The sequence below is a fragment of the Neolamprologus brichardi genome, chromosome 3 (assembly GCF_056152115.1).
Source record: "Neolamprologus brichardi isolate AB-2024 chromosome 3, ASM5615211v1, whole genome shotgun sequence".
Taxonomy (NCBI): Eukaryota; Metazoa; Chordata; class Actinopteri; order Cichliformes; family Cichlidae; genus Neolamprologus; species Neolamprologus brichardi.
Genome location: NC_142106.1, coordinates 5,642,031 through 5,657,475, shown reverse-complemented (window position 1 = coordinate 5,657,475; position 15,445 = coordinate 5,642,031). Strand labels below are relative to the sequence as shown.

The 15,445-nt window shown below is 43.0% G+C and overlaps 2 protein-coding genes across 2 annotated transcripts in view; one reads left to right on the top strand and one right to left on the bottom strand.

Moving 5' to 3' along the window:
* LOC102779340 (protein NLRC3-like) overlaps positions 1–15,445 on the top strand; it is a 334,346-nt gene that overhangs the window by 98,118 nt on the left and 220,783 nt on the right. The window lies entirely within an intron of this gene.
* Positions 876–14,070, bottom strand: LOC102778786 (serrate RNA effector molecule homolog). Its single transcript, XM_087831588.1, has 20 exons — positions 14,001–14,070; positions 11,155–11,277; positions 9,067–9,177; positions 8,844–8,987; positions 8,698–8,758; positions 8,321–8,618; positions 8,019–8,248; positions 6,560–6,670; positions 6,347–6,479; positions 6,143–6,270; positions 5,332–5,393; positions 4,483–4,561; positions 4,218–4,382; positions 2,912–3,082; positions 2,681–2,834; positions 2,308–2,420; positions 1,490–1,721; positions 1,304–1,405; positions 1,073–1,187; positions 876–987 (listed from the first exon to the last, which is right to left on the bottom strand). Exons 2-20 carry the CDS (start codon positions 11,271–11,273, stop codon positions 912–914), a joined length of 2,604 nt encoding a protein of 867 aa, XP_087687714.1. The 5' UTR covers positions 11,274–11,277; positions 14,001–14,070; the 3' UTR covers positions 876–911.

Below are 15,445 nucleotides of genomic sequence, written 5' to 3'. Positions count from 1 at the left end.
CAGCCCGACACAGAAGACTGTTCGTGTTCGTAGAGCTGTGTACACACATATCTGACTTTGTAAACCACTTTGATCTACATAAGATTACACTGTGACTGTATTGTTTAATCAATAATACTGAGTTTGTTTACTGGACTGTTTATGCCTCAGTTATACCAAAATAATTAAGCATTCAAGTTATCACAACTGTATAATAGATAAACTACATACTAGTATATCACAACCAGTGACTGTAGAAAACATTGATCACAACAGATTAGCACCACTTCGTTTTAGCTCTCAAGTAACGCCTCACCTCTCTATTTCATACAGGGTGCTCTGAGCACATAATCTACATGTTGTGTTTATGCAACTGCACTAGTGGAGTGTGCGCTGTTGGTCACTGTGTGTGGACATCATCCATGTATTGTACCTTGTCCAGTGACCAGGATATGTCCAGTGACCTAGGACATAACACAAGAGCACACAGGCACTTCAAAGGGTTTGAAACGTAAACATCAAAGAGAAACTTCACGAATTCTCACTTAAGTTTGTGTGTTTACATCTTCACTTTTTAGCCACTGAAGCTACATCAGCCTGTCTGCTGTGGAAACATCCAAATAAGATTTCAAAGGGTGCAGCTCCTCTCACAGCAGCACACGAGCCTTCATCAGTCCTTCAGTACTGGTCTTTATTGGAAAAGTGGCACGCATCATCATCATCACCACTAATGACTGACAGTAACACTGGTCCTGCTGACACACACACTCGCAACGCACGCACCCACACACACAGCTCTACAGTTTCTGTCCTATGTAGGAAAAAGATAATGGTATGAGGAAGAGGAACGGCATCATGGGAAACGTAGGAATAAAAAAGTGTTTTATTTAAAAAAAAAAAAAAAAAAAAAACAGTCTTGGGGCTTCTGGTGCTTAAAAGAAGTCGAGGTCGTCCGGAGCGTCGAGGTCTCTGTACTCGATGATGGAGCGAGGGTCGCCTCGCATGCCCCTGCAAACAAACACACACACACAGTGAGATAACTGATGCGATTCATACACTCCAGTGTGTTGTCGTCACGGCGCATGTTCTTTACCTGCTGTTTCGCTGTTTCCCAGAAAACCCCCCGCCGCCTCCTAAATGACCTCTGAAGTTGTCATAGTTACCCCGCCCAGCTCCGAACTGGTTTGGTGGATGGTGGAGTGCACCGCCTAAAACAGCCACACACACATAACCTTAAACGACTGCATCGCTGCACTGAAAAAGCAAAGCTGAGGTTTTTTCATTTTAAATACTTAAATTCTATCATGTTTGTGTTTATAGATACCTGGGAAACCGGGCATGGGTGGTCTGACTCCAGGCGGATATCCCAGAAGGCTCTGCTGCTGCGGCGACTGTCCGGGAAATCCTGGTAAACCCGGAGGAGCGGCTAAAGGCGGAGAGAAGGAAACGCGTCAGAAAAGAAAAAACAGTAACGTGAATAGAAGGCAAAACAGAGTCCCAGGGGCACAACCTTGTGAAGGCGGTGGGAGGGGCTTGTTCTCAGGCAGGGCAGGTCTTTTAGCATCCAACAGGAAGTTGTTGAAGAACTCAACCTCCTGCCGGACACCGGAGACCTTCTCGCCGTGCTTGTTGAGGATGTGTTTGCGCACAAACTCGGGAGCCTTGAACTTCTTCCCGCTCAGAGGACACAGCCACTTGTCTTTGCTGAGCTCCTGAGTGTTGGCCGACAGGAACTTCTCCACCTGCACAGGTGAGACACACGGAGGAGGGAGGAGAGCTCGTCATTGGCACAACTGTCTTACACTCACACGTACACACTGTGTTTATGGTCGTTTCTATGAAAAGGTCGTACGCTGTTAAAAGGTCATTCCTTCTATAGCTGCAAATCTCTATTGTTTTTTTTTAATTTCTGAAATGCCAAATGAATTATGAATACAATCCTGAATTAACGACACTTAAATTGGAGATATACACGCCGACAATACAATGTTTAATTTTATTTTGACAGCAAACAAATAAATAAATAATAATAAAAAGGTAACATTGTTTTAATGAGTAATTATGAGAATTTACTTCCTTTTTCCAAAACATTTTCTTGTAGTTGATGAGGAATGATTAAGAAAACAAAATTAGAACTTGTAAAATCAAAGACAAGACTTGATCTGAATCGTTTTGTGATAAGCTGCAGCTCAGGAGGTCGTCTAATAATCTCAAAGTCAGTAGTTGGATAATATGAAGGGCTTTTATTGTGAAAGGAACAGGAAGTAGCACTTTTTCCCTTCTTTTTGCACATGTGGGACACATCTGGTGGCGGGCGGTGTGTCGTACCTCTAGTTCCGGGTCTTTCTTCCCCAGCCTGGTCGCTTCTTCCTCAGTCAGAGTCTCAGAGGGCGAGAGCAACGGAGCCAGGCGCTCCTCGCACATCCGCTGGTGTTCACTCACTGTCCAATCAGAGCACAGCAACACTAACGTCAACTTTGCAGCCGTGTATTCGGAGCTGTAGTATACAGATGTTCCCTAAACGCCTCAGTGAGATTGTGATGTGTTCGATCATCATACCGCGAAATTTTCCATAAAGGTTCAAAGGCTGCTGTGACCCCAGGTAAGTGTGTCTTACTCACAGGTGAGAAGGACTTTATGTGTCCTGTTTTCCTAGAAATATACCATGAACGGCTGATCTGCAGTGTATGCGTGTGCGTACCCTCAGTTGCAGTGATCTTGCCCACAGGCAGGGGTCCTCGAACGTGGATCAGCCCGCAGCGGTGTGGCATCTCATCCTCGGCGGGATACTCACAGAAATTATAATAATCGACAGAGTGAACCAGACGCAGGTAGAGCAGCAGGCGGTCCAGCACCTGTACACACAAACACACGTGTAAATACACGCTTACATGAAGCAGGCGGCGCCTGATCTACATGAAGCTCCTCCCACCTTCAGTAGCTTATCATCTGTCTCCAAGGTGACGTCAGAGGAGGCAGGGTCCTTGGCGTCACCGGCGTCATCGGTATTGCACCCAGAGGCGCCGATGAGCTCCTCCTCCTCTGCGCTGACTTCCTCTATCAGGTAATCTGTGATGTTCTTCAGGATGGGGTTGGTCTCCATCTACACACACACACACACACACACACACACACACACACACACACACACACACAGAGAAATGATGTCAGTCCTGAGGGGGTTATGGGTAATGCAGTGACAATCAGCCCAGATAGTGTTCGACTGACTGCTTTGACTCTGAACCCTTGAGCCTGAGCATATTTAAAGTCCGCTATTATTTTGAACATAACATTTTTTATGGGTATTTGTTTAACCCTTTAAGACCTACCATAGAACCAAGTCCGCCAGAGCTTATATTATATGTTTACATGCTGTGGAGCCATTTTTGGGAGCATTTCAAGTTGCTATACATCAATACAACCATTACAGCCTAAATTTTAATAATGTGTCTGCATTAAGTGCATAGTAATTATATAAATTGCAAAAAAGTGCAATAAACTACAAAAAAATTGAAAATCGTTTTTGTTTTTTTAACATATATTTCTAGTTAGAGAACTTTAAGAGGCTTATCCCTCAAAACTGTAAATACAAAAAAGTTGCACAAAATAGTTTCCCACCACAGGAAATTTATTTTGAGTGCCTTCATAGTTTCATTTTTGAAATACACCAATTTTTATATACTGCAGGAAAAACTAAAATAAATATTATAATGCAAATTTGCAAAAAAAAGCAGCATATGCATCAAAATAAACTATTTCCAGCAGTGCAATATGAGTCCTAAGCATCCCAGAAACCACACAGAAAGTCATAAAGTCAAACATAACTTTTAAAAACACCAGTATAGGCTCATGAGGCCCTGATGGTAAAAAACTACATTTCCGCGAAAATGACATCACTTCCTGTTTCGGGCAGGTCAGGGCGGACATGCGATAGTTCGCGCTGATGGACGTAGGAAGTGTTATGAACAGCTGATCGGATCAGCAAAGCGTGTTTCTGGAATATTATGTTTTTGTTGCTGCAAGCGCTTTTTATGCAGTTTTTGCAAAGTTATATGTGGAAGGAAACTGTGACCGAGGACAAGCTGATGGCATAAGATGTAAGTACAACTCCTCCGGTTTCATATGCAAAAAAAAGTATTGCGCTAGCTCACGTGGTTGCAGTGCTACCGGGATTTAAAAATAGTTACGCAAAACAGAGCGTGCTGCTCCGACCGGCTTTAAAGGGTTAAAGTCCGCACCTGTCCGGTCCACAGCTCCCCTCTCTGGTCCAGGCTGTGGACGAGTCGGGCCGACAGTCGGATGTCGTTCCTCACCACCGGTTTGTGGTGCGTCAGACCGTTGACGCTGCGAACCCGCCGGCACAGATCTCTGTTCACCACCGGAGCGAGTTCACAGTCTCTGAGCTGCAGAAAGCATAGAGGAGGTTATAATCATCCATGACACACCAGTGTGTGTGTGTGTGTGTGTGTGTGTGTCTGTGTGTGTGTGTGTGTCTGTGTGTACCCGGATGTTCTGCAGGTTCCAGCACGTCTCCTTGATGTTCACGCTGCGGTCAAAGGTCACCCAGCAGCGCCTGAAGAACCTGAAGCACAAACATTTACTGAAGCTCAGTTTAAAGAGGAACGATTCCAAATCCATGCTTTTAAAACCGCTCAATAGAAAAAGAAACGTGGTGCGGGGCAGTTCTTAGATAAAGCGCCTTAAACACATGAATACGTCTCGATCCAGCGACGCAGTGTTGAGTGGTGAAACTGTATTGTTGTTCATATTCATGCTAGAAAAGGCTAATTTTACTGGAGAAATAATTAAAATTGACAAAACAAAAACAAAATAGCTGTAAGCCACAGAAACCTGCGACATGCTGAAATTCGATATAAAGTTACAGAGAAATCCCCGAACGGTGAACAGCGTTGTGGCGAGCCCGCATCAGAGGTCTGATTCTGATATTCCCACGACAGAAAAGTGAGCACAATGTCTAACGGTGCTTTCAGGACTAAACTTCATGTGATTCCTGAGCTATAATAACAGAGTCGTCCTGCTTAGAGAAGAATATCGTTTTTCTTTGGAGGACGCCGCTAAAGACCTGACTTCCTGTATAAATGTAAACGACAAGTGAAATGACGCTTTCTAGGAACGTTTTACTGAAGGACAACAGATTATAAACTTGCATGTTTCATTGATAAGAATACACTGTGTGTTTGATGTCCTATCATATATATATATATATCTGTATGGTCTATATATTTATAAACAACTAAACAATTTGCTACATTTTACATATCAGTCCTTTAATGGCAGATGAAGCTGGGAGGAGCTAATGCAGGTGTCGCGACTGCACTTTTTTGTTCTCACCTCCTCTCGGGCTGAGGGTCCGACAGCGCCACCCGCAGGAAGCCTGAATATCTGCGACACAGCTGCAAACACATGAAGGAGGTTAGCAGAGAGCCAGGTGATGTGCACAGGTGTGTGTTCTAACTTTAACCTCCTAAGACTCGAACTCTTCCACGGCATTTTTAATTTCTCTTTGATATCTGGGCTGATTGGACCTGATGAATGTAAAAACAAAGAATTACCAGATTTTTTTTTTACCTGATTTTTGTTTCTAAGAAAAATAAGAGCCACATATGAGGATATACGTTTAAAATTTCAATAGAACAGTAGCAGTATGATGTCCTCGTAAGTGGACACCAGGCCCTTGTAGAGCAAAATTGAGTATTTTAGTCTAAATAACCCAAAATGTGACGTCCACATATGTGTCAAAATCACAGCTTTCAGCACATAAAAAAAAATGTTCTGGGTAAAAATGATATTTTACTTTGAACTATTTATAAGTGAAATAATAAATAAACCAGTTCATGGTGCAGTATTTCATAGTTCTTGTATGCAGAGCAGCAGTTAAATGTTAAATGGTCAGATGGGAGCATGAATGCATTGCAGAGCTGGTTCATTAAAAACAACCTAGTTTTTCTTGCTGAATCCCGACTATAATTAAAAACCTTCCTCCTTTATTTACTTGTCCAAACTTATTTTAATAACGTCCTACTCTCTGGAGGGAGGAGCCTAAACAGTCAACCTATAGGTTTGAAAAATGAGCTGCAGTTCCTCAAATGTTCGTCTGAGCTTAGCAACAACTGCTTCACCCTGTAAAGGCATGTTTTCTTACAGCTGTGATCTCATCCTTGGACACCTCTGGCGGGATGCTCCTGATGAATAGGGAGGTGGTGAGGTGGAGGGGGCGGGGCTTGGGTGGAGCCTCCTTCTCCCTCTCTTTCCCTCGCTCTTTACGACGCTCTGAAACAAACCAGCAAAACACTTCAGACTGAAGTCTGAGAAGTGCTTCAACATTTCAGTGTTCAAAAATAAATACCATGCTCTCCGTCGTCCTCCTCTTCCTCCTTCTCCTCGTCCTCATCCTTCTCTCCATCAGAGTGGGAGGAGTCAGAGTCGGAGGCACTGCCCTCGCCGCTGTCAGCAGAGAGGCTGCGTTTCCTCTTCCTGCCCTGAGAGGAAGAGGAGGGATTAACAATGTGATGTAACATTAAGGAACATCAGCATCAGTGACAAAAGACAAACGACTCACTTTCTTGGTCTTCTTCTCTTCTTCCTCATCTTCTTCTTCTTTCTTCTCCTCTTCCTCCTCCTCGTCGTCGTCCTTGTCCTTCTTCCCGTTACGCTTGGCGTCGGCTGAGTCCTGAGAGAGGAAAGAAAATATGATGGTTAAGGTCTGAACGCCGTCGTGTGTCAGGATGTGATCATTTAACTTAGACTAGACTGTCACTCAACCTGTGACCTGTTTCTTCTCTACAGTAGTTAATAATTCAATAGTTCAAAGTCATGTGACCCAGACAGGAAGAGACTGGGTCCAGTTCAGTAAACTGGTCATCAATGTTCCCTCTAATGTTTCATGTGTCTGAACACACAAACTCTCTGAGCGCCCCTTGGACCACTTGTATCATGAGTCTGAGGTCTGGGAGAGTCTGTAACTCTGTCTGCAAAATACAGTAAATAAAGACCAATGTTGGGTAATTAATTATTTAGTTACTTCTTCAAAAAAGTAACTGAGTTTTGCAAACAACAAAGTTTTTTGCAGCTGTTTACCTAAAAATGCAGCCAACATATTTTTTAAACAAACATTTCAAACTATTTACAGAACAATCAGCTGTTCTGCATCAAATCTGATGCCACACAAATTATTTGTGTCACTATGAGATGAAGGAGAACAACAGCCCGATACCTGCAGGCCTGACAGCAGCAGATGTATCACTGCTGTAACACCTGTAACATTCAGCAGTCGCCTCATTGTTCTGACACACACAACAAATCTATTGACTACACTACACACTAACTACACACTAACTACACAAGATTTGCACTAAACGTCTCAAATCTCTCACATCTCAAAGCACCACCGTCACTCCTAAAACTTCCCCCTTCCTAAACAACTAGATGCCACATCCTTTTTTGATTGGTTGACATGGTACATTTTTCCACCAATAGGAAAGGCTGGGAGGTTTGTTTTTGCTGACAGGCTTTCGAGCGTTTCCCTTATAAAACGCCGTTTCTTCCTGCAGTAAATATAAACAACGACAGTATTCAGGAAGAAAACCAAACATCGCAGATATTTTATCATAACTCTGGTTTTACTGGCCGATCAACACAATTTAAAAACTGGTATAAAGTCCACACTTTTCCGTCAGTTGTCCGTCTGTCCTGCTCACATCTCCAATGGTTGTACACGTTGTCATTAACGTGGCTTCACTCCACATCAACTGCTAAAACACATAAGGACGCTGTCATAGGCTGTCAACCACGTTGATTAGCTGCGCATATACGAATGTGAATCGCATTATTGGCTGGACTGGGATAAGGTGGCATCGTTCCCATACAGGAGCAGCCAGTCACTGACTAACACTGCAAAACAGAATTGTTAAAGTTTTCATTTTAATTTCAATTCAGGTTAGATTTTTTCTGTGCGCAGAGACCGTGCCACCAGTGCGCAGCTTAGAGGGAACATTGCTGAGGATATTCGAGGACGTCACCTTCTCTGTGTCTTTGTTATCGCCCGCGTCACCGCTCGCCGTCTCCTTCGCCTGAGTTACAGTCGCCTCTGAGCTGGTCTGACCACCCACGCTTCCTCCGCTGGGATCCGCCTGACTCTTCTCGCCTACACCTCCTCCTCCGCTCGCATCTCCACCGGCTCCTGCTGCGTTCGCCTGAACCTCGAGGACCTGCAGGTCAAAGTCGGTTCCTCCCTCCATCTTTATCACAGCTGCACAGAGACACGCAGGTTAAAGACTTTATTACACGAACCCCGTCTCACGTCACTTCCTGTCCAGTTTACCTGCATCGAGGAGTTTAATGATGGCAGGGGCGTGGTCCATGTCGAGCGATACGTTGTCCAGCCAGTTGTTGTCCATGAGGAAGAGGAAGACGCCGAGTCGGGTTTTGAGGGCGGCCAGAGACTCTGCCTTCCTCGTGGCGATGTCATCGGGGTGGTACTTGGAGCGGAACCACTCCTGCTCTTTGTGCTGGAGGAAGAAGTCCTGCAGCTGCTGCCGCCTGAAGTCCAGCTTGTACTGGTTGTAGCGCTTCACGGCCTCCGTCTCGTCCACGCTGTCCTCCATGTTCAACAGGAACTCCTGCAAACGCAGACGTGATGTCATAACCTCGCCAAACAGACGCTTTGATGCCTCCTTATTTTTTAAATCAGAGACCCACCTTAAAGCTCCTCATGGTCGGAGGACCAGGAGGAGGGAGGTCTGGATCCACCATCCCCAACCTGAGACACAAAACTCACTAATAAATCATCCAGGTAAAAACTGTTGGAGCCACTAGGGGGCAGAAAAGCATCTGACTGAGCTCACCTGCCCTGCAGAGGGTGGCCTCCATGATGTGGGTGAAGGTGAGGAAAATCTGGGTGCCAGCCCTGAGGCCCCGCCCCTGGAAATGGAGCCCCGCCGCCTCCGTACGGCAGGTCGTAGCGGTACGGCTCCCCCCTGTGGTCGTCCCTGAGGGTGAAACGAGAATTATTAATCGCAGCAGGAACACGAAGAGAACTAAAGTCTGCTTCTCTCACACAGGCCTCACCATTCTCTCCTCATGCGTTTGTGCTGAGGGCTGATGTGTCTGGGCGGAGAAAACCTCTCTCTGCGGCCGCGGTCGTAGTCCCGCCTCCGCTCGCGGCCACGGTCCCAGTCCCTGAAACAAACAGAGAGCTGACGTCACGCAGTGGACAAACCTGTCGTGATGAAGTCGGCGACTTCAATCTCCAAAAGTTGATTCTGTTCATCTGGACGTAGCGTTTTGTGGGAGAAACGTTTTGTCACTCATCCAGGTGACGTCTTCAGTCTCAGCCGACTGCAGGTTTCAATCTTATAAACAGGACATTTGCATAACGACTACGGATGCAACGATACCAATTTTTTCAAACCGATACAATACCGATACTTGGATCTGAGTACTTGCCGATACAGAGTAAAAAAACCGATACTTCTACCACACACACACACACACACACACACACACAAATACAATGAATTGGAAGACAGGTTTTATTTTATTCTCTGCCGATAAAAAATAAAATCTTAATAAAAATGACCACAAAAAAATTTCAAGAGAAAAATAAGCACTTCTGTTAAATTATTGCAGAGTCTCCACATTGTAATTTAACAAAATATCACTGAACTATTGGCACTGTCTCCAGCTTTCAGAATAATAAATAAACACTTCTGTTTGGAATAAAATAAATACAAATTAGGTTTGAGAATAAAAGAAACTTTTACATTATTGCAGAGTGTCCAATTTCATATTGCAGCTCGAGTATGCTGAGAAGACGGTGCAATCCTATGTTTTCCACGACCGGCATTGGCTGGTCATCCAGAGCGATAAAATGAGTCAGAGCCTCTGTTATTTTAACTGCCCGTGGATTTTCTCTTGACATTTTTCATCGCTTTTCCAAAACCTGAGTTAAAGTTGGCTGTTCCACACTGCTGACATTTTGTTTAGCCTAGCTACAGCAGCCTCCAGTTTTCTCTTTTTTTATCTGGAGCTGCCAGTCTCACTCGTCTAACCCTGTACCTGTTTAGCGCGGGATGTCCCCCTAGTGGCCAATCTAAAGAACTACAACAGAAATGACCAGCCACCCTCTGATTAATGAAATAAGTTGGTATCGGTTCACTTTTACGAGTATGAGTACACGCACATTTTACAGTATCGGCCCCGATACCCGATACCAGTATCGGTATCGGTGCATCCCTAATAACGACTGAAACCAGCCCACTGAAGGAACAATGGGCTGTGAGGTCAGTTACTTAATCTTAATTGCAAATTCTCATGACCATTGATCAACAACCACTGACCAAAACCCTACAATGCTGTGACTGCAGCCATTCCCCAACTCTCTGTGAATGGTACTCATTGATCAATGGTCATGAGAATTTGCATAATTATGATTCAGGAACTGACCTCACAGCCCATTGTTCCTTCAGTGGGCTGGTTTCAGTCATTATGCAAATGTCCTGTTTATAAGATTGAGACTGAAGACGTCACCTGGATGATGACGAAACGTTTCTCCCAGAAAACGCTACGTCCAGATGAACAGAATCAACTTTTGGAGATTTATTTTCCTGGATGATTGAGAATGCATCAAGACATAAGTTACCATAAGTTTACAGAGTGAGCATAAACGAACTGTCACACCTCAATCTAACATTTTATTGACTATTTACACTTTGAGCCAGAATAGTTCTGGTCCCATTATTTTTTCACATTAATGTCGTGTCATAACAGTAAAGTTGGCCACGTCTATATGCAGTGTTGGGTAAATCCGTAGGATTTGTCAGGCAGGGTCAGGAGAGCTGTGCTCACATGTTGCTGCCATACTTTAAACTCCTCAGCTGTAAATAAACACTGATTAGTGCAGCTGACAGCACAGAAAGTATCTGACATTTTAGCTTTTAAGTGAAACTGGAAGATGTTCAAAGGCCAGCTGAAGAACAAAGGACCACACTACTGCAGATGGCCACTAGATGGCAGCAGCTCCCTCTCTGTGACAGCAGCTCTGCAGCAGTTTGATGCAGTAAAGGAGCCTCTGTAGGTTCAGGCTGAACTTGTCTGATCTTTCTCTTCGGATTAAAAACAAACAACTTAACGATCAGAACAGTCGCCAGCTCCCACCTGTCGGGCCAGTCGTCTCTCCTCCTCTCCTCGCGCTCTCGTGACCTTTCCATGTCGCTGCGTTCCCGCCTGAACTTGTCCCGCCTCCTCCGATCCAAATCGTCATCACTGTCTCCCATCGGTCTGAAGGAGCAAACAGACATTAACATCAGGGATTCTTTCTGCATCATTCGGCAACTTTAAATCACCAAGTATGAAGGCGTTTAAATAAATAACTGTTCAAACTGTCAAAATAAACCTTAAATAAATTCAGAGAATTATCAGAGTTCAGTTAATTAAGAGATGGAGCACAGCTGGTGTAGCCTAATACCTCCTGCTGCAGGTAATAAACGCACTTAATGTGCTAAACCATCCCCACTCAGAGGAACTGTGTTTTATTTTTCACATCAGGAATGAAGATTTTTGATCTACTTTAATGTCATCTGCTGTGACGGTTCCTGACTGTGTTTATCAGCGAGAATCAGAGAGAGATCAGAGAGTCCAGAAGCCGGAAATTAGGGAAAAATAACTATAGGTGATGGGAAGTGGGCGGGACCCATGGTAAACAGGTGAGTGAGTGAAAAGTGAGCTCTACCAATAACAGCAAAGAATCCAGCTGATTGTCATGTAACAGAGTAGTGAGTGTAGTTACAACCACGTTATATGTCAATCAACAGTTCTTCACTCGGATCGGTGGTCACTTCAGTCTCTCACAGCTATTCCTTTAACCCTTTAAAACCAGTCGGAGCGGGCACGCTCCGTTTTGCGTAACTACTTTTAAATCCCGGTAGCTCTGCAACCACGTGAGCTAGCGCAATAATTTTTTTTGCATATGAAACCGGAGGAGTTGTACTTACATCTTATGCCATCAGCTTGTCCTCGGTCACAGTTTCCTTCCACATATAGCTTTGCAAAAACTGCATAAAAAGCACTTGCAGCAACAAAAACATAATATTCCAGAAACAAGCTTTGCCGATCCGATCAGCTGTTCATAACACTTCCTACGTTGGATTAGACGTCAGCGCGAACTATCGCATGTCCGCCATGACCTGCCCGAAACCGGAAGTGACGTCATTTTGCGGAAATGTAGTTTTTTTATCATCAAGGCCTGATGAGCCTATACTGGTGTTTTTAAAAGTTATCTTTGACTTTATGACTTTCTGTGTGGTTTCTGGGATGCTTAGGACTCATATTGCACTGCTGGAAATAGTTTATTTTGATGCATATGCTGCTTTTTTGCAAATTTGCATTATAATATTTATTTTCGTTTTTCCTGCAATATATAAAAATTGGTGTATTTCAAAAATAAAACTATGAAGACACTCAAAATAAATTTCCTGTGGTGGGAAACTATTTTGTGCAACTTTTTTGTATTTACAGTTTTGAGGGATAAGCCTCTTAAATTTTCTCTAACTAGAAATATATGTTAAAAAACAAAAACGATTTTCAATTTTTTTGTAGTTTATTGCACTTTTTTGCAATTTATGTAATTACTATGCACTTAATGCAGACATATTATTAAAATTTAGGCTGTAATGGTTGTATTGATGTATAGCAACTTGAAATGCTCCCAAAAATGGCTCCACAGCATGTAAAAATATAATATAAGCTCTGGCGGACTTGGTTCTATGGTAGGTCTTAAAGGGTTAAAGTCGAATGAGGCTGTTGAATGTCACTTTGTGTTTCCAATATTTGCATTCATTTTCTTTCACACCAGATGTGAACGCTGTATTGAAGCAGAAAATATTTTGATTCTATTTTGCTTAATTGTATTTAATGATCCAGTTTAGTCTCTCCACTTTGGCCACCACTCATTGACTCTGTATTAGACCCTCATCTGAATCTTCAGCAAAGCACTGGACAGACTCAATCATATCCAGAACTCTAATCCATCATATCTCATAAGAAGACAAGAAGGCAACACACTTCACCCGTTGCCTACTGGTGGTGGTCAGAGGGCCCGGTGGTGCCAGTGTCCGGCAGCCTCGTCTCTGTCAATGTGCCCCAGGGCGGCTGTGGCTACAATGTAGCTGCCATGAATGGGTGTACACTAGATGTGTAAAGCGCTTTGGGGTCCTTAGGGACTAAGTAAAGCGATATACAAATACGGGCCATTTACCATTTATAAATATTAATTCAAACTCCGCTTCTGTGCTGATATGTTTACTTCACTCACTGACGTGCTTTTCATGCAATTCCTGTTGTGTAGAATTCTAAGAGGTTCAATCTGTAATGTTCTTACTTTAGCTTCAGGTTTTACAAATTTTCCTGAGACGTGCAGGAGATCTTGAATGAGAAACCACAAAGCCTGACCGGTCTGTTGCTCTCACAGAAAAACTGAGATAGGAAAATCACCATTACTGAGGAAGTAAACATCCTTAGCTGAAACGCCCCTCTGCTTAACAATCATTCTTATGCCGTCTTCCACTTCTGCTAATATAAAAGCACATAAGCAGCAGTGTGTATCAGCTTAAACATCGTTGCTCTTTCACAGTTTATCTTGAAATATTTATTATAAACTGTGTTTGTTTATATGACTCCTCACTGATACATTGGCTGCTAATTAGCCTGCTAGCTTCTGTCCTTGAGTTCTTTAAAAGCTTTTAATTTAAGGACAGGCTCAACGCAAACTCCCGGCAGCCCCAGATCGTTAGGAGACGCAAATATTAAGGGTTTAAAAGTTTTCACTAAGACAAATCAAACGCTACCATTAGCAGAAGTTAGCATTTCATAGCTAACGAAGCTAACAGCTGCTAATTAGCTCGTTAGCACGGAGCCAGATGAGCCTGTTCACAGAGGTGTATCCCTCCGCTTCGGCCCCGCTGCTTTATCTGTGCGTATTTTTGAGTTTAAGGTGTTTTTCTTACCTGAGATTTGTTTCTTTAAACTCAGAAACAAGCCCGTCACAGCTACCAGCAGCCACACAGTTATCCCGCCGCCAGCTCCAAGAGCACAATGATCCAACGACACTTCCGCTTCCTGTCACTACCGCTCGTCTGTCCAATGAAAATGCGCCGCCTCGAGGTCAGACTGGGTAAATACACACACTCGTTGAAGGGCGTTTTATCTTCACTTCTGGGAAGCTGAGAACTCTTCTTTGTATTTTGCCAGCTGTGCCATTGAACTTCAGTTAAAGTTTTAACAGCACAAAATTTAAAGTTTTTAAAATACTCCAACATTATGACATTTTCTGCTTTCCTGCAACATGTCACCCCTTTCTATCCAAATCTCAGAGAACTTCACTGAGGTCAACTGAGTTTAAGAGATAATAAATATGTGAAAACATTTTCACCTGTTCTAATTCGTGAATGACGATCAGGTTAGGGTTGATCGTTTTACTTAGCAGAGTTTGTCAATTCCTCTCTATTGTCCCATCACAGCATGTTTTGTTTTTTTTAAATTTCAAAATAAAAACAACAATCCTAATAATAATTAGAGACATCAGTATAAAAATCTAAGCTGCCAAACTACCACATGTGTGTAAAACAAACCATCAGGCCTGATGGATGACATCCCAACCCGAGTTTGAGTCACGTGAACACTGACTGTGATGATAAAATGAAAAAAGAGCTCGTCGTTGTTTCCATCAGCGAGTAAAAGACACTCTGATAGCGGTCACACTGCCATGATGTGAACTTATTTACAGTACACAGACAGATAGATCTGGTAAATAGATACACAAACATATGTGTACTAGAAACACATGTATACAATAGCACAGGAGACAATAAAGTGAAATAAAAGTCAACATTTTACTGTCACGTTGATCAAGCAGACAGAGCTCTAAAGTCTTTTTAAATGAGAAATCAAATATAATGCATTCTAGTGAACGTGTAATGCGACTCATATACATTTACTCTGTCTTTAAAGTGATGAAAAAAACATATTTAATGCAAAAAAAAAATGTCATGAGCATCCAAACATCTTAGATCACAAATCCAGACATCACTTTTATAGTGTAGCTTTGAGCGGAGGATTTCTCAGTGTGATCAAAATCTGTTGTCTCTTCTTCCTGTTTCTTCCTCAGCTATTTAGCTCTCGTCTCTAATGATGGAAGAGGAGTCGGGGATGTGCAAACTGAGAAATGAGGACTTATAAACAGGTCATAACAGCATTTCACTGTTCAGTCGACTCCTGTGGATGATGCCTCATATACTCTGCACTGCTGAACAAAAGCAACAATGGCTTCTGATCAGATCTATAAAGTTTTATTTCAGTCGTTCACATTGGGCAAATTTAGCCTTATGTCACTCTTTTGTGTTTTATTTAGCTTTTTACTCAGTTTTTAAAGTAATATTATTTAGAGTTCTAC

Coding starts and splice junctions, on each gene's coding strand:
- LOC102778786 (XM_087831588.1), bottom strand. CDS start 11,273: ATGGGAGACAGTGATGACGATTTGGATCGGAGGAGGCGGGACAAGTTC. Junction 2,421..2,680: donor CAAGATCACTGCAACTGAGG/GTACGCACACGC, acceptor CTGATTGGACAG/TGAGTGAACACCAGCGGATG. Junction 988..1,072: donor GGGAAACAGCGAAACAGCAG/GTAAAGAACATG, acceptor GTTTGTTTGCAG/GGGCATGCGAGGCGACCCTC.